At 45.1% G+C, this 24,327-nt stretch overlaps 2 protein-coding genes across 19 annotated transcripts in view; one reads left to right on the top strand and one right to left on the bottom strand.

The window, feature by feature from the left end:
• The window catches only part of LOC105464539 (structural maintenance of chromosomes 1B), a 64,552-nt gene extending 53,688 nt beyond the window's left edge, over positions 1–10,864 (top strand). The window contains exons 20-25 of one of the 6 annotated variants that reach the window (XM_071080734.1): positions 521–677; positions 1,492–1,646; positions 2,995–3,146; positions 5,432–5,501; positions 9,366–9,476; positions 10,270–10,864. In XM_071080734.1, coding sequence (XP_070936835.1) covers positions 521–677; positions 1,492–1,646; positions 2,995–3,146; positions 5,432–5,501; positions 9,366–9,476; positions 10,270–10,368 — 744 coding nt within the window. In that variant the 3' untranslated portion in view covers positions 10,369–10,864. Of the gene's footprint in view, positions 1–520; positions 678–1,491; positions 1,647–2,994; positions 3,147–5,431; positions 5,502–9,365; positions 9,477–10,269 lie in introns of those variants that run through there. The other 5 variants (XM_071080735.1, XM_071080736.1, XR_011614206.1 and 2 more) reach the window with 5 other exon arrangements.
• A 2,103-nt stretch (positions 10,865–12,967) lies between these two features.
• The window catches only part of LOC105464287 (family with sequence similarity 118 member A), a 32,712-nt gene continuing 21,352 nt past the window's right edge, over positions 12,968–24,327 (bottom strand). For 9 of the 13 annotated variants that reach the window (XM_011712018.3, XM_011712015.3, XM_011712021.3 and 6 more), the window contains 4 exons: positions 24,147–24,275; positions 22,149–22,434; positions 19,497–19,529; positions 14,524–18,556 (listed from right to left, as the gene is read on the bottom strand). In XM_011712018.3, the coding sequence (XP_011710320.1) occupies positions 18,390–18,556; positions 19,497–19,529; positions 22,149–22,434; positions 24,147–24,275 (615 nt within the window). In that variant the 3' untranslated portion in view covers positions 14,524–18,389. The other 4 variants (XM_071080740.1, XM_071080741.1, XM_071080742.1 and 1 more) reach the window with 3 other exon arrangements.

The following is a 24,327-nucleotide window of genomic DNA, read 5'->3' as shown; positions in this document are numbered from 1 at the left end:
GCCCTGTCAGAAGTCTTTTCACCCCACTGTAAAAGCCGGTTTAAATCCCAGCTACTCGGGAAGTGGGAGGACTGCTTGAGGTCAGGAGCTCGAGACCAGCCTGAGCAACAGAGTGAGACCTGTGTCTTAGAAAAAATTTTTAATCCAGTTTATGTGTCTGACTTCCCTGTGAGTCTTTAAAGGCAAAGACTGAATAGCTTCCATCATTGAATCCTCAGTGTAATACATAGTAGATTATGAATATTTTTAAATAAATGAAGGTGAAGTATAAATTGTTGCTTTTTAGCCAGATTAAAAAAATGAGCCGAAATGTGTTCCAAGAAAAGAGCACAGCCGATTCAGGAAGCTATAAGTATTGCAGCAGGACTGCACCTCCCGGGCTCAGAGAGGGCTTTGGGGAGAGAAGGAGTGGATGACAAGACCTGGGGGGTCCAGATGGCGAAGGGCCACACACACACCCTACCTTGCTGGATGTAGAAGGCATGCCATGCCAGTCAGTGTTGTTCTTTGCCCATAATAGGCTCTACAGTCTGATCAAGAAGTCGAGGCCCACCTTAGGCTCTTACGGCAGCAAGTAGCATCCCAGGAAGATATCTTACTGAAAACAGCAGCCCCAAACCTGCGAGCACTGGAGAACTTAAAGACTGTCAGAGACAAGTTTCAAGAATCCACAGATGGTAAAATTGAGTTTAGTCACTAACAAGATTATATTCATGGGTGTTTTGATTTCTATAACATTTGCCAACAATTTCCCCTCTGTTGTCCCTTTTTGTTGTAGATTTTTTCCTCTGTGGTCTTATATTAATGTGTACTTTTAATACTGAATCATTAATTGTTTCCTTTTTGAAGTGTTTTGCTTTAATTTAAAACCAAGTTTATTGGTGATTTTAAAACACATAGATTTTTTTCACACCAACAAAATTGACATAATAAATACTCTATCAGGCTGGGCGCGGTGGCTCACGTCTGTAATCCCAGCACTTTGGGAGGCTGAGGTGGGTGGATCACCTGAGGTCAGGAGTTCAAGACCAGCCTGGTCAACATGGTAAAACCCCGTGTCTACTAAATATTATAAAAATTAACTGGGTGTGGTGGCTCACGCCTGTAGTCCCAGCTACTCGGGAGGCTGAGGCAGGAGAATCACTTGAACCTGGGAGGTAGAGGCTGCAGTGAGCCGAGATCACGCCACTGCACTTCAGCCTGAGCAACAGAGCAAGACTCCGTCTCTAAATAAATAAATAAATAAATAAATAAATAAATACCCTATCAGAACTTGTCAATATTATTTAGCAGTTAGCCCTACTGGAAAAGAGACTCATCAATTCTAAGAGCTATTCTCTTGGAATTAATAGTAGTTTAGGTATTTCGAAGGTAACTTTACTCAAGAGATCCAAACTCAAATCCAATTTTAAAAATATTTTATGCTTTACAGTTTAAGTAAAAGAACCTCCTCAGTGGTCTCTAAAATGAAGAACATTGATTCTCTCTTAGCTTTTGAGGCCAGCAGAAAGGAAGCCAGAATGTGTAGGCAAGAGTTTGAACAAGTGAAAAAAAGGAGATACGATCTTTTCACCCAGTGTTTTGAGCATGTCTCAGTCTCAATTGATCAAATCTACAAGAAGCTCTGCAGAAACAACAGCGCCCAAGTATGTATCTTTCATCCTCCAATACTAGTGGGAAATCTGTGTTACTGGTGGTGGTTTTTTTTTTTTTTTTTTGGTGGGAAATAAATAACCGCTGCCACATTATTTGAGCAACTCACTCATGGGGCAAAGTCAGTTCATGAAGAGTGGTTATCTAATGACCTGCATTGTAGATCCCGTTCACTCCACACTATTCAGTGTGGACAAGTCAAAACCTCTCTGGGTCTGTTTCTTCATCCGAAAAATGAATGGACTAAATCATTTGGTTTCCAAATTCTCTTTTAGTTCCAAAATTCTGTAGTCTGGTACTAATTTGATTTTATAGCACTGTTGTTTTCTGTGGTAAATGTGGAATACTAGAGGATCCTGGGAAGATGGTTCATCTGTGGAGTTGACCAGAGTAACAAAAGAGAGGTAAAGAACTAAAGGCAGGGTTCAAATTCAGATATGACCCTTTTAATGATAACCACTCCCATTCCATTATCAATATACGTAGCAAATACTCGTGGAATTGAATGTGAAATAAAGATGTAGGTCGGGGCTTACGTACCTCTTCTGCTTTTGTTTTCTCATGTGCTTTTATGACTAAAAGGTGATCCTGGATCAGATATTTAGAACTTCAACTGAAAATAACTTATTTTCAGTAAAGTAAGATTAAACCCATTAACTCCTTTTTTTTTTTTTTTTTTTTTTTTTTGGAGACAGAGTTCCCCTCTGTTGCCCAGGCTGGAATGCAGTGGTGCGATCTCAGCTCACTGAAACCTATGCCTCCCAGGTTCAAGTGTCTCAGCTTCCCAAGCAGCTGGCATTACAGGCACACACCAACAAGCCTGGCTAATTTTTGTATTTTTTGTAGAGACAGGGTTTCACCATGTTGGCCAGACTGGTCTCAAACTCCTGACCTCAAGTGATCCGCCTGCCTCAGTCTCCCAAAGTGCTGGGATGACAGGTGTGAGCCACCACGCCTAACTCTTTGAGAACAAGATTCATCTCTGTATCTACAGTTCCTGGCCCATAATAGGTATTCAGTAAATGTTTGATGAATATATCAGTGAGCAAATTGCATGAAGACTGTTTTGTAAGACTGTGGCAGGTGCCTCTGAGGTTTGACTGGCAGTCTGGTGGAAAGGGCTGATCCCTGGGTATGTTAGAGTGTTTTCCGTCTACCACCTATCCAGACAACCCTGTTTTCTGTGATTACATGTAGAACTAAATACATTATTTATAGGCATTGGTAGTTTTCCATCAAAATTGGAGAAAAGCTAACCAATAGAATATTTTGCAGTTAAACTCCAAGTTGAACTTTATCAGTTGCTTTTCTGATATTGCTAAATAAACATATGTGTTTCAGGCATTTCTTAGCCCAGAGAACCCTGAAGAACCTTACTTGGAGGGAATTAGTTATAACTGTGTGGCCCCAGGCAAACGGTTTATGCCAATGGACAATTTGTCAGGGGGAGAAAAGTGTGTGGCCGCCTTGGCTCTCCTGTTTGCCGTGCACAGGTAAGGTCACAAAAGCTATTCAGTTTTCATATAGGGCAGAAGCCAAGGGGACCTTCCTACAGAAGATATATTAACTATTGTCTTTATTAATATTTAGCAAATGGGATACAAAACTATCTTCTTCAGCCAGACAATTCAGATTATGTTTTAGGCCTACAACAATTTAGACTTTAGACAGAAAATCTAAGAGAGAATTCAGATTTTTAGTGGGGTTTTTTTTTTTTTTGGAGACAGAGACTTGCTATGTTGCCTAGGCTAGGCTCAAACTCCCAGATCAAGTGATCCTTCCGCCTCAGTCACCTGAGTAGCCAGGACCACAGGTACGTGCTACCATGCCCAGCTAGTTAGTGACAGATTTTTATTCAATTTCTGTTATTATCAATAGCTACTACTATTCCATTTTAGAAAGAAAAAATATTTGGAATGGCCAGAGGTGACATCAGGATTGAAAAAAATCCCAATTTGTATATTATTTTCTTAGTCAATATTCAGAGATCTGCTACTTAGTAAAGAATGTTGAAGTATTTCTTCTATAAAAGTATTTAATCTCCTTATTTTTACTGATGGTGGTGGAACTGTTTCTTTGTAAAACAAATCAAGAAATAAAAAGTTATCTACAATTAAGGCAATTAGCCTCTTTCAACATTCAGAATATTAGATGAAGATCTAAAGTATAGATGCTGAACCTCGGCAACATAGTGAGACCCCGTGTCTACAGAAAATAGAAAAAAGTTAGCCAGATGTGGTGACATATGTCGGTAGTCCCGGCTACCCAGAGGCTGAGGTGGAAGGATTGCTGGAGCCCAGGAGTTCGAGGCTGCAATAAACTGTGATGACGCCACTGCACGCTAGCCTAGGTGAAAGAACAAAACTCTGTCTCAAAAAATATACATATAATACAATCAGTAAAATATAGATGCTGCTGCTTTTCTATTTCCATGACCAGGAACAAAAACATACAAGAGTTTGACAACTTTTTACTGGTCTCTAGAAGGAAAAGGAATAGGCTGCCACAGGAAAGGAAAAGAGAAAACCATGGTAGCTGGAGGCCTGCTCTGAACAAGTAATCTGAGCAGAATCAGACTAGGTGGCACCCACATCCATTTAGTCAACAGATACTTACTAGTTACTGTGTATCAGGTGCTGCTGCAGGCAGTGGGGAGACAGCTGTGAACAAAACAAAACGCCTGCCTTGAAGATACTTCATTTTAGTTGGGAAAGGCAGATAATAAATAAGGTAAATTAGTAAACTAATTATCCAATATAGAGAACATTAGAAAGTGACAAGTTCTGTAGAGAAAAAAAGCAGGGAATGGAGATGGTGAGTGGCAGGGAAGTGGTTAGCAATATTAAAGAGTCATCTGGGAAGGTCTGTTTCAGAAGGTAACATTTGAGCAAAGATTTGAAGGAATAAATGGAACAGGTCATGTGGACAGCTAAGGGAAGAATGTTCTTAGACATCAGCAATAGCAAGTGCAAAAGGCTCCAAGGCCAGAGTGAGCCTAGCATGGATGGAGAATAGACTGTATGCAGCAGTGGCAGGCACAGGGCTAAGACTGGTCACAATCAAGGTGAAAGACAGCGATGGTGATTGGGCCAGGGTGAGAGGATATGGTTGTGCAGACGGAATTTGCTGACAGGTACGGGTGTGAAGGAAGAGATGTGAAGGGGATGGCTCTGTGGGTTTTGACCTAATCGACTAGAGTAATAAGAGCTGCCATTAACTGAGATGGAGAAAACCACAGGAGGGAACAGGTTTGGAGGGCAGGGGAGAAGTTTGCTTTGAGATGAGTTTGAGATGAGTTTGAGATATGTATTAGACACCCACATGGAATTGTAGAGAAAGTAGTTGGACATTTGAGGTGAGAATTCAGGAGACAGGTTAGAATTATTGGTAGAAGGGTGGGAGCCATCAGTATTTGGGCGGTATTTAAAACCCTGAGGCCAGATTTAATCACCAAGGGAGTTGATTAGATAAGCACAGAGATGAAGAGTTCTCAGCAGACTCTGCAGGGGCTGAGGGGAAGTAGACTATGTCCCTCTGCAAGTCACAGAGCAGTATTTCAAGGAGGAGGGAGTGACCAACCCCAAATACTCCTTGCATAGGTCACATACATGTGGACTGATAACTGAGCATTGGATTTAGTAACATAGAGGTCATCAAATACTTAGAAATATCCAAAAGAGTGTGTTTTTTTTATTCTGAATACTGTTAATCTTTTCCTCCAAGTCTTTTATAAAACAGATAGAAAATTGTAACTTACTTGATTGTAATTTTTTTCTAGTTTTCGTCCTGCCCCATTCTTTGTTTTAGATGAAGTGGATGCAGCCCTAGACAATACTAACATAGGCAAAGTAAGTTTCTGCTTTTCATTTTCAATAGATTGTCTACAATTCAAGGATCATGTGAAGCAAGCAATAGAAAATGCTCATTAAAAATCAGTCCCTGGGCCGGGCGCAGTGGCTCATGCCTGTAATCCCAGCACTTTGGGAGGTCGAGGCAGGTGGATCACCTGAGGTCAGGAGTTCTAGACCAGCCTGACCAATATGGTGAAACCCCGTCTCTACTTAAAATACAAAAATTAGCCAGGTATGTTGGTGCGTGCCTGTAATCCCAGCTACTCAGGCGGCTGAGGCAGGAGAATCGCTTGAACCCGGGAGGCGGCGGTTGCAGTGAGCCGAGATTGTGCCACTGCACTCCAGCCTGGGTAACAGAGTGAGACTCTGTCTCAAAAAAATAAATAAATAAAATAAAAAAATCATTCCTTGTAGGCTGGGCTTGTTGGCTTATGCCTGTAATCCCAGCACTTTGGGAGGCCAAGGCGGGTGGATTGCTTGAGTCCAAGAGTTTGAGACCAGCCTGGGCAATATAAGGAGACCTTGTCCCTACAAAAAGTGTGAAAAAAAAAAAATTATCTGAGCATGGTGGCACACATCTGTGGTCCCAGCTACTCAAGAGGCTGAGGTGGGAGGATCACCTGAGCCTGAGAGACAGAGATTGCAGTGAGCCGAGACCATGCCACTGCACTCCAGAAAAAATAAAAAATTAAAAAAAAAAAAAAATTAGTCCTTTTAAAATCTAAGATAAATATCTGAAACAAGTTGATTCAGGGTAGTTTTCGTTCAAAGCTTAGGGGACCTTCCAGAGTTGATGGGACAATCAACATGGGGGTCAAATGAGGATCACTGTACTTGATCAACAGTGTTACTGCTGGCATAACAGGTTTCTCACCAAATCTAGATATTGGCAGTTAGAGAACCCCTAATAGGCCCTGTGGCAGGGCCTTGTTAAGTCTCCACTTACAAAGTCCAAGAGTACCATCTCTAAATAAATTCCAAAAGAATTAAAGTTTAAAATCCTACCTTCCCATTTAAAAAAAAATTTTAATCTATTTATTTATTTTGAGACCAGGTTATGAGACTGGCTAATTTTTGTGTTTTTGTTGGAAATGGGGTTTCACCATGTTGCCAAGGCTGGTCTCGAACTCTGGGGCTCAAGGGATCTACCCGTTTCAACCTCCCAAAGCGATGGGATTACAGGCTTCAGCCACCACGCCAGCCCTACCTCCCAGTTCTATCAAAATGTATCCAGCAATTCACTGTACTTGAGCATGAACCTGTTTTCAGTCTTTGAGAGAATGAGAGAACTAAGGAACAGTTTCACACTTAGGAGTTAAACTTTAGTCAGCACTCAAGGATCAGTGGGTAGATACTCAGAGCTGGCGCACCTGAAAGAGCTGGGCTCTCAGCCCACACATCTTAATGGTGACTGGATTGAATTTTGGACATGAGAGTGGGGTCTGCTATGGAACATGAACACAGGATGGAGGCAAATCCTGGCAGTGCCTGACACTGCCCAGGGGAAGAGTAGCATCGGCCTGCAGAGTTCCCGGTATCATGGTTCTGCTACTGGGGCCATTCATTCTTGGAGATGGGTGAATTAGAGTCTCCTGGTTCTGATTCCAGGCCCATCCATCTTCTAGAAATGACCAGGCTTTGTATTAATGGCTGCTTACAAGGTGGCTGCTGTGGTCATGCTGACATATGTATTTCTCATCATTTATTTATAAATTGGCATTCTGGGACAGGTGCGGTGGCTCATGCCTGTAATTCCAACACTTTGGGAGGCTGAGGCGGGAGGATCACTTGAGTTCAGGAGTTCGAGACCAGCCTGGGCAACATAGTGAGACCTTGCCTCTATTATAAAGAAATTTAAAAAGAAAAAAAGAAAGAAATTGGCATTCTGGTTTATAACCTGGCCTTGTGGGTGATGTTAAGGAGCCCATGCTTGAGAGATGTTTGCAGCCTCAGGGTACTGCCCAGCAGGTTTTGCACCTCTGAAGCTGACCTCCTTGATTTCTTACTCTGTTGAGTCTCACATGAATTGCCTGGGTAGCTGCAACCTGAGGTACCCTCTGATGGCATGAATGTAGTCTTTGGGCATTTCTCAAGTGGTATTCATCTGAGAAAATCTCTTGAAGGCCCTGCATTTTTAACATGGCACAGGATACACAAGAGTATCACATCAACTCCATACCCCCAAAAAGTCTCTGCCAGAAACTTCATGGTAGCTGGGGAAAGAAAACATAGGAACAGAAGAACATCTTGAGTTGTCTCTTGAATGCCAGCGAGTGTGCATCAAATGACTGGACTCCATGGCTGACTCATTTGGGAGAAATCTCCCCTTAGGAGGATAATTTTGGCACTTTATATCCCACATTCTGTGAGGGGAAATCTTGTGGCTATCTTTTCTTGGCTGCATTTAAGGTATCTATGTTTGAGGAAAAATTAGATGTTTGCATTGGTGGCATCTCCAGGTACTAGGTCTTACTTAAGACTCTTATTAGTACCCATCCTATGTACTAAAACCTCTTAATTGCATTATCCCTTTGAGACGTATCTTTCTGACACTCCGTTGCTGAATTGAGTATGAGCAGTTATGTAGTATGAGGAACTATGAAGCACCCTTCACTCCCTCTTGTGATCAGGGTACCCAACATTTACAACAGGTAACTCTGCAGGAAAAATGCATGCCCTGCATCTTCGCATCCTGTCTCCCCTTCTTTTCCTATTATGGGCCCAAGACCTTTATTCAGCCCTGTCATAGTGGCTACTACCATTGCCTCTAATACTGGAAGTTCCTTCTATGAATTCAGCATCATAGAGCAGTTCTTTCCTTTCTCATGTAAAACATGACCACTCATTCCTCAATGGAAGCTGCCATTCCAATACTTCCAGAGCTTGTGTCCACAGGATCTTTGGTGCACATGGAGAAGACCCATTCTAGGCCCTCAGCGAAATCCCAGGAGTTGGCAGTACTTTTGTTAAACTGTTGGTAGCTTTTCTTTTCTTGGGGTTTATCACTGTCCAAGTTCTGAGTAGTTTGTTCACCAAGACTCATCTCTATTGAGTCCATTTTGCACTTCTCATTTCCTTGGAATTGAGCTTCCTTAAGGAACCAGAGTTCACCTCTAACCAAATGACTTGATTATGGATTACAAATACATACATAATTGCCCTGTTTTTCCTTTCAGGCTTTGAGTTGGCAAAATAGGAAGATGGAAATTATTTTGGATTTTTGCTGTTGTTGTTGTTAGATGGAGTCTCTCTCTCTGTCGCCCAGCCTGGAGTGCAGTGGCACAATCTCGGCTCACTGCAACCTCCGCCTCCCGGGTTCAAAGGATTTTCCTGCCTCAGCCTCCTGAATAGCTGAGATTACAGCCGCCTGCCACCATGACTGCCTAACTTTTTGTGTTTTTAATAGAGACAGGGTTCGCCATGTTGGCCAGGCTGGTTTTGAACTCCTGACCTCCACTGATCCACCCGCCTCGGGTGGATCCCAAAGTGCTGGGATTACAGGCATGAGCCACTGCGCCTGGCCTGGAGGTTATAAGTGTAAATACCAGTCCTTTTTCACCCTCAAAAAATACTTCGAGTGGTAGTTTTTTTCTTGTTATAAAGGCTGATTACCTATTTACACCACAGTATCTTAAGTTGGAGCTTTATTCTTTAAAATGTTCTTAAAGTTTTAGATCATAGGTTTAATGAAGTTTATCTCATTTTAGAATCTATTTCCATTTCTGCAGTTGTTGGGGATTTATTGAATTATTGGAAAGGTGGATAAGTCCTTGTCCAGACTCAGAGACATGCAGAATTACTGTCCCCAGAGCCCAGGCAAGGCCTTTCTTTCCTAGTGAAATGTTTTTTTATTTCTTCCAGGTGTCAAGTTACATCAAAGAGCAAACTCAAGACCAGTTTCAGATGATAGTCATCTCCCTAAAAGAAGAGTTCTACTCCAGAGCCGACGCACTGATCGGCATCTATCCTGAGGTAAAGACAAATCAGAGGGGAGGAGTGTACCCACTGCCAACTTCCCTTAGGACCCTGACAGCCACCGGGCTTTCCTTTTATAATGAAAACTTCCAAATGGAGTCTAAGGCTGAAATGATTTTTTAGTCAAATAAGATTAAAAATAACTACTGGTGTTTTCCTAGACAATACATAGAGATTGAAGATATATTTTAAGTGAAAAAAGCAAATGGAAAATTGCAGAACAATAAGTATTGTTTTGTGAAATAATAGTCTATGTTAATTTACACTAACTGTTAACATTATACTTATTTCTGTAATGTTTCAGTGTTTTAAGCAAAAACAAATGCACTATGGTAGAGCAAGGAACCATTTATCCTCCAAAGGTATCTGAGGACAAAACAAAGAAATACATTAGAAGTTCCAAGTTGTATAGTAACTTCTAAAATGTGAACACACCTTTCTCAAGCCATTGAAAATTCTAATCTGAACTCATGGAGTAGAGCCACTAGTTCAGGTCATGTGGTTTTGGACAGTTAGGATTTACTTCCTGAATTTTCCTTTAAGCAAAGGTAAAAATTTACCTTCCTGTGCCTACAGAATGTTAGGGGACCACCTGGAAATATAATGCATGAGCAATGGAAATTCTCCTACCAGATAACACCAAAAAAACCCACAACCGATATAAATGCTGATATCTTTTTAGGTTGAAGAAGATACCTTTTAAATGCAATTCTAGACTCACTAATGGCTCTTATTTTACTTTAATACTTTTTCCCTAATTAAGAGAACTTTTAACTGTCTTCTATTTTAGTACGATGACTGCATGTTCAGCCGAATTTTGACCCTAGATCTTTCTCAGTATCCAGACACTGAAGGCCAAGAAAGCAAGAGACACGGAGAGTCCCGCTAGGGGCAGCCCTGCAGCGGGCTCCTGATCACTGTTCAGTTTCCACTCTAATACTCACACAGCTCCTCCACAGACGACGTCTGGAGCAAGCGGGACCAGCCTGGTGCACCCTTTAAGAGAAACCTTAGTTGCTGTAGCTAAAGAGGCTGTAGCTCACTTCAGTTGAGTGTTCAGACCCCTTTCTAGTTAGTAGGGAAAGTTTTCAGTGAGAGCTGCTGTTAAATGAGTTATTAAAAAACAAACAAAAGATACAACTTTGTACTATAATTCTAACTTCTATTTTGAAATAAGCTAGTCTGGTTAGAAAAATTTTGAATTCGGCTTCATCTTCACTCTGATCTTGCCTTGTACCCAAGTAATCCTGAAGGGAACTACTCTTTGGTTTTTAAACATACTAGTTATAAGATTGTTAATAAACTGTTGAACCTGGCTTTTGGGAAATGGTTTCAGAGAAACTATGTTAGTATTGAAAATATCAATAAAACATGTTCTAATTTCAGATGTCTCCAATGTAGAATTTTAGAAGCCAAAAAATACTTTAATGGTGAAATTGAATTATATGTTTCAATGCAATCCGAATTCTTCTAAATAGAATTTCTGTTACAGAAATATTGAAGAATACAGAGTTTCTCAAGTGACAACTGACTTCTCTACTTACAAACGTTGTTATGTGCAGGAAAGCTGCACTTTCACCACTTCATTTCCACTTCAAAATGGAACAAGACAGGCCAGGTGCGGCAGCTCACATGCTGGTAATCCCAGCACTTTGGGAGGCTGAGGTGGGTGGATCACTTGAGCTCAGGAGTTCGAGACCAGCCTGGCCAATGTGAAACCCTGTCTCTACTAAAAATACAAAAATTAGCCAGGCATGATGGAGTGCACCTGTAATCCCAACTACTTGGGAGGCTGAGGCAGGAGAATTGCTTGAACCCAGGAGGTGGAGGCTGCAGTGACCTGCGATTGCACCACTGTACTCCAGCCTGGGTGACAGAGACTGTCTCAAAAAAAAAAAAAAAAAAAAAGGAACAAGAAAATTCTGAGGTGGGCTTCCACTTTAGACCGCTTTGGGCCCAAGTGCTAACCAAGGAGTAGCCTCCTGAGTAAATGTATCCGTTTTAACAACACTGTTTCATGTAGTAACAGAATGCACTCTGTGAGGAAGAAATTAAATCTCAAAAAGATTTGGTTCCTTCCCTGAGGGGGACTTCCAGTACGGTGAGATAGCTGACCTCTATGAACTGCAGACAGCAGAAGCCACTCTATTTGTCCTTTTTTGACACGGAGTCTCGTTCTGTCGCCCAGGCCGCAGTGCGGTGGCACGATCTCTACTCACTGCAACCTCCACCTCGTGGGTTCAAGCAATTCTCCTGCCTCAGCCTCCCAAGTAGCTGGGACTACAGGCACCCGCCACCGTGCCCTGCTGATTTTTGTATTTTTAGCAGAGACAAGGTTTCACCACATTGGCCAGGCTGATCTCGAACTCCTGGCCTTAAGCGATCCCACCCGTCTCAGCCTCTCAAAGTGCTGGGATTACAGGCGTGAGCCGCCGCACTTGGCTGTTCTGTTTCATAACTTTGACTTACAGACAGACCATCAGTGATCCCACCAAATTCAGTCATTTCTGATATAACAGAGCATGCCCAGTAACCTAATTTAAGGGCCACAGTACATATTCAGGCTTTGTTGAGATAGTAAGGAGGTTCTTAGCAGGTACTTGTATAACTTTAAATTTTAACCATTTTATTTTTATTTTTTATTTATTTATTTTAGATGGAATTTCCCTGTCGACCAGGCTGGACTGCAGTGGTGCGATCTGGGCTCACTGCAACCTCTGCCTCCTTGGTTCAAGTGATTCTCCTGCGTCAGTCTCCCAAGTAGCTGGGATTACAGGCGCACGCCACCACGCCAAGCTAATTTTTGTATTTTTAGTAGAGACAGGGTTTCACCATGTTGGCCAGGCTGGTCTCAAACTCCTGGCCTCAAGTGGTCTGCCCACCTCAGCCTCCCAAAGTGCTGGGATTACAGGTTTCAGCTACCTGCCCTGCCTTAAAATGTAACCATTTTAAAATGTAATGGCTATTCTAGCTTGAGGCAGTAAACAGCAGGGCCAACTTTGTTGCCTCCTCATGTGATGTTTCTCACTGACTAAACTATACACAAGCAAGTACACTATGCTGGAGTTGCCTCTAATCTATCAATCGCACTGGAATAAACTTTACATTCTACAACGAGCATACAACAGAACCAACTAGATACATCCATGTGATACAGCAACATGGCTGCGTCCTCCAGCAGAGAACACAAAGCTTTTCTTAAAATGGGCTGTAATGAGCTTTACATCCTACTGCACAGCATCCTCTACGCCTGTAATTCTGCTATACCCTGTGTCTGGCCAGCTCTCAGATTCAGATATTCCCTGACTGCACTTAGTAAATGACATTTAAAACAATAATTTATAATGTTTGCTTTTTAAAACATTTAAACACATTCAAGTAATCATTTAGTTGATTTCACAGTTGGGTGGCAACTCAAGCTACAAATTCTCACTAAATAGCATTCTAGCAAGCCTTGGCATAACTAAAGAAACACTGAGCACACAGGGTTGAAGTTAAAATTTTATTTATGGCTGGAGTGGCATAAAATATTTGTTTTCCATGCTTCAAAAAGAAAAAAAAAGTTTTCAGGGCTTATCTCCCTCCCTTTGCATTCTACCCTTCTATTTCCTGTTCTTAACTTTCTCTGTACCTGTGGGAGTCATCAATGGGGAGTGTCACAGGGCTTGGCAAGAAATGTCACATTGAAGATAAGTGGCCTCAAACTGAAACCAAGCAGGGCTGTTTGTTTCCAAAGAGAACCCCCGACCGTAGGGCCACTCATGAACCACCACAGAAGCCGCTGCTGTGTCACAGTCAGAGAAGTTCCCCGGCACCAGCAGCGCACCCAGCACAGCCGTTTCATGTGGGTGAACCTGAGAAGGTTTAAAGTGTTGCAGGCCCTTTTCAAGTTTTGCCTCCCTCACTCTCTGCAAACTCCCTTAATATGGGCCATAGAAGAGAATTTTAAGAGACAATAACAGACTTGCAAAGCCTGGAATTTATAATGTTTGAAACCTGGTCTTTCAAACTTGGGCTGTCCTGGTTGTCAGTGCCACAGTGGCCCTGCACAACGCTGGCCTGAACTTCTGCAAAGGGCCTCTGGCTCCTCCGATTTCACAGTTCTTAGCAATATCAGACCTGTGTTTCTTTGGAACAGAAGTTACTAAAACTAATTCCAAAGAAGCCCTTTGATGCAGTTGTTCTCCCTAAAAACATACCATTTTCACTAGCGGATTCATTCTTTACTATTTAACAGTGGAACAAACATACCTTTAAAATGCTTTCTATAGTAACATGTTTCCACATACAAATTATAACATGTGTTTATTTCGCTGGGCGCAGTGGCTCATGCCTGTAATCCCAGCACTTTGGGAGGCTGAGGCAGGTGGATCACCTGAGGTCAAGAGTTCGAGACCAGCCTGGCCAACATGGTGAAACTCCAACTCTACTAAAAATACAAAAATTAGCCAGGCATGGTGGTGGACGCCTGTAATCCCAGCTACTCGGGAGGCTGAGGCAGGAGAATCACCTGAGCCCAGGAGGTGGAGGCTGCAGTGAGCTGAGATGACGCCACTGCACTCTGTCCTGGGTGACAGTGAGACTCTGACTCAAAAAAAAAAAAAAAAAAAAAGTGTCTATTTTGTATTTTCTCTTTGGCAACTACTGTTGCTTGGACAGTCTTTACTCTTCCCCTTTTATTACAAAAAATACCACCTTGACAAAAGAGAGCCTGTCAGATGGGAACAGGAACACCAGGTCCACCCCTTCCCATGGATCCTGGCCCCTGAGGTAGCTGTCCATCAGTCCTTGCAAAGTCCACCTGAAGTGTGTCCGCGTCACCTCCTGCACAGTTCAACACACAGGGGAGCCCTCTCACCCAGCCTTGAGGGCCACACGCCCATGTGGCTCTCTTGGTGTATGTGAGGTTTTGCAATCAGAGATCCACGTGGAGTTCTCCACGAATTCCTCTTCGTTTGGGCACTGTGGTTACAGAAGGCTGGTTTTCAAGTTGCAGGTTTTACTGGTTTTAAAGATTTCAAGACCCTCCAGCATCATCTGTTTAAATAAAAGAACGATATGCCCAAGGGTTAAAGTCCAGCTAAAAGAAATTATTTGCAATAGATTTCTATTTCAGAAACTGCTTTACAATTGTTCTTACGTGCGGAAGACTTAGAAAACCCCTCCACAATGGAAACAGTAGTCACTGTCTGGAAATGACCTTGTGTAATTATCAATACCATCAGGGGATCAAGCAAGTGATGACAATTACATTTGCAACCATCTGTGGGAATCTCAATCCATGAACATGGATGCTCTTTTATTTCTTAGTGGACTGAGGATGGGGCAATTTCAACAAACATACAGTGAGAGCCTGTTGGAGGTATGGAGAAGCAGCCTGTCGATTCCTCTGGGATCCCTGGGCTTGGCTTCTCTCACCCACATGCAGGACAGGCCAAGGCTTTCTGTACAACAGAGGCCAGGAGCTTCGCCCTAAGGAGACATGACTGTGTGGGGACAACTGGGACTGCAGGTGCAGGTGATGGCGTCTAGGAGCACAGATCTCACAGGTACTGAAGAAAATCCCTGCCCAATGCTCCACAGCAAGGTCTACCAGGCAGTAGGCCCTGCCTCCTGATGCGCACACCAGTCAGAGGTAGGCTACGGGGGGACAAAATCTATGTACACAAAACAAGAGCAACGGCAGAAGAAAGCCAATCTATTGAGCATAATTGCCCGGGCCTTCGTTCTTGTCAGCAGGCACTGGAGGAGCCCAGATGTGCAGAAAACAAACAAGGAACATGAAAGAAAGTTGTGGGAAAGAACCACCTACCCCAGAGGAAACAGTTCACAGAACACCAGTTTTGTGTTTTTTTACTTACACGATGGTTCTACTAGCTGAACTCACAATCCAAATATTTGCAAAAATATTTCAGTCTGATCCAAAACACTATCAAAATCTAATTCTCTAAAATGTGTGTGCCCCCAAGTGCACCTGAAGTTCTATAAAACTATTATTATTATTTTATCTTTTTTGAGACGGAGTCTTGCTCTGTCACCCTGGCTGCAGTACAATGGCACAATCTCGGCTCACTGCAACCTCTGCCTCCCAGGTTCAAGCAATTCTCCTGCCTCAGCCTCCTGAGTAGCTGGGACTACAGGCACGTGCCACCACGCCTGGCTAATTTTTGTATTTTCAGTAGAGATGGGGTTTCCCCATGTTGGCCAGGCTGGTCTCAAACTCCTGACCTCAGGTGATCCACCTGCCTCAGCCTCCCAAAGTGCTGGGACGACAGGTGTGAGCCACCGCGCCTGGCCAAAGTTGTATAAAACTAAACGAGAGGATGTCGAGTCTGCGACAGCTGCCCCTCACAGCTCTCCCATGAGGACCCCCACACCAGTTCACTCTCATCTTTCCTGCCCCTGGACGGCAGGACACTAGGGCACCCCCACCCCCTGCTGCCAGCCCTCACTTGCGCTATAATTCACTCTGCAGCTGGCCCTTTTAGAACTGCCTTATTTTACTTGACTAAGTTTGCACTCACTATGAATCTTTATAACATGTACTGTTGCACATGGTCCCTGTGGTGTTGAAGGAACATGCAGGGACATAATACTGCTCCAACATACCCGCTGAAGGATTTAAATGTTAAATGAAGAGGTAACTGAAAAGCTGGATGCTTCATAGCTCTCAGAAATTTTTGGTGGACTGCTATGTAGGTATTTAAGAGTGTTTTACTTTGGTTTACTTATATGAAGTACTAAAATATAAACTATTATATGAAAATCCTCTCTCCCACTGTTTTCAGGAATGTAGTAGAGTCAGATAACCAGATTGACTTCTGTCTCCAGAGTTCTCACAGACATAGAACAGCAGATGCTCTGAGAAAAGGTAACTAAGAAAACTAGAGCTTGGCTGGGTGCAGTGGCTCACGCCTATAATCCCAGCAGTTTGGGAGGCCAAAGTGGGTGGATCACAAGGTCAGGAGTTTGAGACCAGCCTGGCCAACATAGTGAAACCCCATCTATACTAAAAATACAAAATTAGTCGGGCATGGTGGTGGGCGCCTGTAGTCCCAGCTGCTCAGGAGGCTGAGGCAGGAGAATGGCTCGAACCCCAGAGGCAGAGGTTGCAGTGAGCCGAGATTGCGCCACTGCACTCCAGCCTGGGCGACAGAAGACTCTGTCTCAAAAAATAAAAAAAAAGACATCAGAGAAAACTTAAAAGACAGTGGAAACCAATCCAAGCAATCCCAACTAGTATGACTTCCAGAAAGGGAGAACAGAGAAGATGGAAAGAAGAAATAAAGAGAATCACAGACTATTCCAGAACTGGAGAAATGGAGGAAGAAAAAGAACACGTGAATAAGGCAGGTAAAAAAAGTTTTCCACCTAAATACATCCTCATTGGATTTCTACTCAAGGGAAAAGGGGACCCTAAAAACTCCCAGGAAAAAAAGCAACGGGTACCTTCAAATCACTGGGAACAGGTTCCCATCAGACCCTCTTCATAGGAAACCTGGTCTTCAGACAGTGGAGTCTGGGGGAATCACAACCAAGAATCCCACGCCAAAACTACCAACGAGCGTGAGGATGGCACAGACACCTGCAGACACATCGCCCTCGGGAGGCGACCCCACACAGGGCTCTGCAGAAGCAGCCTCAGGAGCTACTAGCAGGATGGACGGGGGGCCAGAACAAGGGAGACCTGGGCCTCCATCTCAGAGAGGAGGAGGGAAGCTCGGGAGGCAGGCACACAGCAGTCCCCCACGGAGCTGACCAGGAGAAGGTGTCCTGGGAGACGTGGGGTGGCAGGATGAAGAGAATGCATACTTTTTTTAAAAAAAAATTCTTAGTTCTGAAAGCTGAGGGAATGCATACATTTAAGAATATTGGGAAACGTTATTTTTTGGAAAACAAAGGGGAAAGAAGAACCTAAAAACTCCTCAAAAAATAAGAAGTAACACAAATGTCTCAAAGCCCCAATGTTAAACAATAAAACATGGGAGAATGGAATGTAAGAACAAGCCACATTTGACCCTGACATTGAGAACACATCTGCAGCTGGCACAGGTGCCGTGGCACTGGGCCCACGGCCACCGCCACAAGCTGGCTAAGCAGGAAAGAACACTGACGCTGTTTTCATCAAGGAAATGCTTTTGTTTGCCGACTTTTATAGTCAACCTACAGACAGACTGGGGGTCTCATTTCCCTTCTGTCCTGTCACCACGGAGACCAACAAAACGGGGAAGCCAGCGGGCCAGGGGGTGGGATACGCAAGCGGGGGGCCATCCAGCCCAGGCTTCGTGTTGGGAAGTCTGGCTTAAGTCTGTTATTTAAAGAATGAGAAATAACACACAGCACTACGCAAACCTGGGAGGAGGAGGAGAAGGGGAGAGGGAGGGACCGGCACGAACGAGCGAGATCGTCCTTCGTAGTGTCAACAGAGAGGCCTATTCAAATACACTGTTTAGATAGTTCAGTCACTTACATCTCAGTCTGTAACAGGCAGCACAGCTCAAATGATTTAAAGTGCTTTTCTACAGAGACTCGGGTGACATGCATCAGGCTAGTGGTCACCCTTAGGGGCTGGAGAAGGCTGGAGAGTGACAAGGGGGGTCCTGGCAATGCTGCTACCTCAACTGGGTGTGATTAGATGGGAGCGTGCACTTTGCAAAAATGCACTGAGCTGACCTTACATAACTTGTGCACTTTTTATTCATGTTTTTTTCTTTTTGTAGACAGCACCCTTCTGCCCACTGCACCTTCCTAGTGTATGTTTTCTCCATAACAGTTTTCTAAAGAGGCACCAGCACCTCTGGGCAGTTGGAATTGGGTTGGGGTGAGAGGTCAGGGTCTCTGCTAAGCCTCCTGTGCTCTCTGGCCCTGACAGAATGTATGCACCATCCTCCCACCACAGGGCCCGGAGCATTAAAGCGCGGCATGGTCCCTGAAGATGCCTGCCAACCAGACAGACCTGAGGCAGCTCCCCACAAAAAGAACGGACACAATACCAGTATCTGATTGTCTGAGTTTTTTTGAAACTTCAATTCCATTCTCTTCTAACTTCCTCTTTGCACAGTCCTGGCATGCATTACCTGAAAGAGGAAAATTTATTAAGCTTGTTTATTTAGAATCCACCCGCCGAGGCACAGTTTATAAATGTGACCTTACTGAAGCATAGGCCAAACAGACCCTGCCATCCCCTGCAGATGACACTGACCACACTACGGCTTCTCTCCAAGGAAAGCCATGCTTCCAGGAGTCGCATTTCAGTAAGAAAGCAACTGTAATAAAGATGTCCTTTCGCATGGGAATAGGTGGATGGGAAGCTGACTGCGGCGGTTTTATACTTCCCGCACCACTAACATGGATGTGATGCGAGCAGCTCCCACATCGATGCGCGTTGTCTCATCTGTGAACGCACTGGGCCAAACAGGCAGGGAAAACGGGGCTGCGACAGAGGCCTCCGCGCCACTCACCAGAGTCCCTTTTACCCAAATGACTCAGCAAGGGGAGGCACCTGGTGCCCAGTTCACACACAGGAGGACGCTTGTAGCCACCAAGTCTTGTTAAATGTATAACCAGGCAGAACTGAGCCCAGCAATAAGAGCGTTCACATTTCAAACAAGGATTAAATAGAAGCTTCTGTGTGAAAGCTCAGACCCGTGCAATGAACGCTGCGGAAGAGCTGGGTCATTCTAAGGCACTGCATCTTGCCCCACATGGTATCCCACAAATAGAACCTGTTCCAAGTCCCCTGTCACTCTTGGTTCTAGGGCAAGAAATTATTCTCAGGTGCCAGCTGGCCCACGTGTGATCCGGCTGTGCTTCCTCGTCAAAGGGATGGCTTTTAGTGTCTCGGTGTGGCAGGCACCATGCTAATGCATGGCTATTTATCATCTTCAGTGGGGCTGTCTTAATACAAGCTAATTATTTAAGGTGAAAAACAAACGTTTATGATTTTACAGTGAATGACAGAAGACAATGGAATGTGTAGGCAAAAAACAGGCTGGCGAGAAGAAAGATCTGCTTTACCCAATAATGTGGTGCTGTCCACTCGGTCAGCATCTGAAGGAGAAAGAAAAGCAGTCAGTGGAGCCGAGACACCCAGAGCTCGTCCTCCTCAGCCGCTGGCAGGCAGTGACTAGGAACGGCAGTGACTGGCAACAGGCTTCTGGGCAGCTCGGCCCACACGGACGGTGGGCTCCTGGGCCGCCCGCTGCCCTCTCTTCTGCACCTTCCAGGCTTGGTGCGAGGACTCGCTGAAGGCGCCAGCTGGCACAGGGAGCGTGGCGTGGTGTCCGTGGTCGCTAACATGACTGTCACTGGCATGGGCCTCCTCTCCCATCAGGAGTGGCACTCCATGAATTCGAGTACAAATGTCCTTCATGACAGTCACAGATTAAAACTCCCAGTGACCTTGCAGTCTTCCGGCAGCCTGTCGAATCCACTTGCCTGCCCCAACCTGGAAAGGGAGCCTCAGCGGGACAGAAAGCTGCTCAGCCCCACTCCAGGAGCCCGAGCACATGCAGGGTTGCTCTGGGCCCTGTTCTTCGGGGAGTGTGGGGGCGGAATGAGAAGCGGCGGACGGGGGCAGACATGAGGAAAGCCCGCTGCCTCTCTGCAGAGCCACGCACTGGGCTGGTGCCAGGACGCACCAAATGGTGTATTTTGCTCTGCAGTCAGGCCAGGATCCCAATCCCAGCTTCAAAATGTCTGGGCGCTAACTGGGCACGTTGTGTGCCTGTGCCAGCTCCACTCGTCTCGTCTACGAAATCATCTGCTTACTGGCGCTGCGTGCTGCCACTGAAAACCCAACTAAGGTAAGAATATGGAACTCCTAGTAGGGGGTGACACACGGCAAGCAGGAGCTCCTTTCTTCTGCCCTTAATAAGAATTATACTTTTATTTATGGAAATGGAACTTACATTGGTCCATTTTGCTAATTATTAGCAATTTTGAAAAGAAATGATAGTGGTTAAAAAAACAAGAAAAACCTGAGCTGTTGGATTATCTGTGCATTCTCTAGTCTCCAAGTTCACAGCTGGATACATACACCTGCCTCTGTGGCTAACCTGGTTCCAGTGTATGGTGAGTGTGCCTGGGTTTCCTGTTACAATTAAATGAGCCAGCACAGGCCTTTCCAAGCTTGCCATCATCAATGTTTTATGATGCCAAACTCGCAGCTATTAATTCCCTTATGTCAAGATGACCAAGTTTTAAAATTTCTCAATTATCCTGGTCATTCCTGATAGATGAGCAATTTCTGAAAAGGGCCAAGGAGCACTACTTAAAAGAGGTGCTGCATTCAGAACAGGGACATTCAGAACAGGGAAAATACATCATTTGAAAAAAGAAGTCAAGTGTTCATCATGAAATCAGGTTGTGCTTGTGAAGTTGTAACTTTTCAACTGCAGTGACAGGACACAAATATGAGGTATCTGCATCTTTCAAGTGTTAAGTATCACAACTGATAAAGCTAGCCTGGTAGTTTTCTTTCTTGGTTAAGGAAACCTGAAACAGGAATAAATGTGTCCAGCTATACATATGTGTACAGTTGTAAACTTCAAAGTTACTTTATGTTTTGTGTTTGGAGACAGGGCTTGCTCTGACATCCAGGCTGGAATGCAGTGGCCTGACCACAGCTCACTGCAGTCTCTAACTCCCAGGCTCAAGAGATCCCCCCACCTGAGCCCCCAGAGTAGCTGGGATCACAGATGTCCACCACCAAACCCAGCTTTCTTTTTTTTTTTTTTTTTTGAGACGGGGTCTCGCTCTGTGGCCCAGGCTGGAGTGCAGTGGCCGGATCTCGGCTCACTGCAAGCTCCGCCTCCTGGGTTCACACCATTCTCCTGCCTCAGCCACCCGAGTAGCTGGGAATACAGGTACCCGCCACCACGCCCGACTAGTTTTTTGTATTTTTAGTAGATACGGAGTTTCACCGAGTAAGCCAGGATGGTCTCAATCTCCTGGCCTCGTGATCCACCCGCCTCAGCCTCCCAAAGAGCTGAGATTACAGGCGTGAGCTACCGTGCCCAGCCCAAACCCAGCTAATTTTTTAAAACATTTTTGTAGAGACCAGGTCTCCCTATGTTGCCCAGGCTGGTCTTAAACTCCTGGGCTCAAGCAATCCTCCTGCCTTGGCCTCCCAAAAAACTGGGATGACAGGCATGAGCCACCGCATCCAGCCTGAAGTTAAAGTTCTAGTTACAGACTGTCACTAGGACACCAATTACTCCAATCTTCTCATTTTAAATTACAGATGCAGTTTTTAAAAATAATAACTGGAAGATTGGTGAATTTTCTGGATACGTGAATTACATCAAAAAGAGAGAGAGAGCAACAACTGGAAGAGCCCTGTGAGTTTCGTACTTGAAAAGCGAAGGCAGCCAGGTGCGGCGGCTCACGCCTGGAATCCCAGCACTTCAGGAGGGCGAGACCAGCCTGACCAGCATGGTGAAACCCCGTCTCTACTAAAAATACAAAACTAGCCGGGCGTGGTGGCACATGCCTGTAATCCCAGCTACTCGGGGGGCTGAGGCAGGAGAATCCCTTGAACCCGGGAGGTGGAGGTTGTGGTGAGCCAAGATGGCGCCACTGCACTCCAGCCTGGGCAACAAGAGCGAGACTCCATCTCAAAAAAAAAAAAAGAAAAAAGAAAAAGGAAAGTGAAGCCAGATCCCATACCTGGGCTTTGCTGTTTGCAGATGTGAGTGGCAAGGTCTTGCACATATCCTGGAAAATGGTCAAAACAGTCCCCGTAGGATACAACTTTGATTCCGTGCAGAAGCATATCTGCCTGATGCTTAAAGAAATGGTCTTCATTCTCCTTCAGCACCAGCATGTAGTGCTCCAAATCCACCTTATTCGGCACGGAGTAAAGAAAGAGGGCCTGGAATATCTGATCACGAAGGGTCTCTCCACAGCCCACAAACAGAAAGGACTTCGTGCGGTATAAGTTCTGGAGGACTTCCTAGAAAAGGCCAACGGAGAAATTGGGTGCTCATTTGAAAGACAGCAAGAGCTTACGACTAACCAAGTCACATCCCTGTGCTTTCACATCACTGCTCTGAGTCACATGTGTGTGCTTTTAAATCACTGCTCCCTGACAGGCGTTCCCAGGGCCACACTGAGGAACACAGTTAGAAGGACAGTATCCTCTCCTGACATGGCACTCAGGTCACCTCACAGCAGCAGCCCGTGGCGGCAAAGACCACGGGCTGAGCCTGCCTGTCCCCACCTAAGCCAGGGTAACTGGTCTTGGCCGCGGTGGGTGGCAGTGCACACGCCCCTTACAGCAAGGCCAGCCCACTCCGCACACTCACCAGGGAAGTCACCAAACTCAAATTTTCTCAAACTGGGTACAATTTTAAATTACTAAAAAACATCAAATGAGGACAGTAAATGTTTTCAGTTCAGAATTACACACATAAAACACCCTGAAATTAACGTTGGCCTCAGTGGGTCGTATGTGGGAATTCTTGCAGGGGTGGTTTTACAAATGAGGGCAGGGCTGGGGAGGGCATCAGTGACCGTGACTGACGGGGTCGGGTGGGCAAAGAGAAAGCAGATTGCTTGGGGTCACTTAGGCAGGCAGGAGGGAATCACCAATTCAGCTAACCAAATATCTCAGAGAGGCTCAATCTCAGCACAGGCATTTCTTATAACCAAGCAGTATTAATGATGTAACTGAAAAGCATCTGCCTCGTCACTCATCCTGCTGACACCTGTCACGGCATGACGCCAGCCCAGCGCTGAGCACTGAGGAACAGGGCACCTAGCTGTGTGCCTGCGGGTGAATCCACAGACACCAAGTCTCTCAGCGATTAACAGAAGCACAGCTTTTCCACACTTCATTCGAGGGCATCAAGACGACCTCACAGCCGGGCGTGGGGGCGCACACCTGCAGTCCCACCTACTCGGGAGACTAAGGCAGGAGGATCCTTGGGCCCAGGAGTTCAAGGAAGCAGTGAGCTTTAATCATGCCACTGCACTTCGGTCTGGCCCACAGAGCAAGACCCTGTCTATTTAAGAAGAAAAATAAAAACCTCACAGAGAATGAAGTTTTATTTACTTTTATTTTTTATTTTTAGAAATGAAGTATCGCTCTGTTGCCCAAGCTGGAGTACAGTGGTGTGATCCCAGCTCACTGCAGCCTCTCCCTCCCGGACTCAAGCGATCCTCCTGCCTTGGCCTGCCAAAGCGCTGGGATTACAGGCATGAGCCACTACACCAGGCCAAGAATGAAGCTTTGCAACTACAGGAAGGAGAGCAGAGAATTTCAGACTAGAAGATGCCTGGAAGAATAAGGACAACATTCTAGACTGCACGGGGCCCTGTATGTCATGCTGAGGAGTTCCACTGTACACCTGGGCAGATGAGAATTACCAAATGGCTGGGGCTCCTGGAGAGGGTAAGGGCAGATCTATGCTTTTAAAGCAATCATGGATTCCTTCCTCCAACGAATGTTCGCCAAGCATCTACTCAACATGGAGGCACCATGCAGGATCCCAGAGACACAGATGAGGACAAGAGACGGGGCCCCTCTCTCAGCAACTGTGTGAAGGGCCGACCTGAAGGGCACAGACGCCTGGAGCCTGCGAAGCCACTCGACTGCAGCCAATGGCCAGTGGCCACCAGGAATCCCCCAGAGGACGCACCGATGCTAATTAGGACGGGCCGTACCATGACTTCTGCGTCTTGAGTGACGTCTTTATACCCCGATGGGTCCAGCACCATCCCGCAGGGGTCCGTGTAGAGGCCGTGAATGTGGAGGACGCCGTACTTGATGTGCCCTCTTGCCCACTCAAGGACCTACCAAACATCAAGCCAAGACAAACATATCCTCAAACTGTTTCAAACAGAG

This window comes from Macaca nemestrina, chromosome 15, assembly GCF_043159975.1.
Source record: "Macaca nemestrina isolate mMacNem1 chromosome 15, mMacNem.hap1, whole genome shotgun sequence".
NCBI classification, from domain to species: domain Eukaryota; kingdom Metazoa; phylum Chordata; class Mammalia; order Primates; family Cercopithecidae; genus Macaca; species Macaca nemestrina.
Note: the sequence above shows the minus strand (reverse complement) of the source record. Positions and strands in the feature narration are given on the sequence as shown.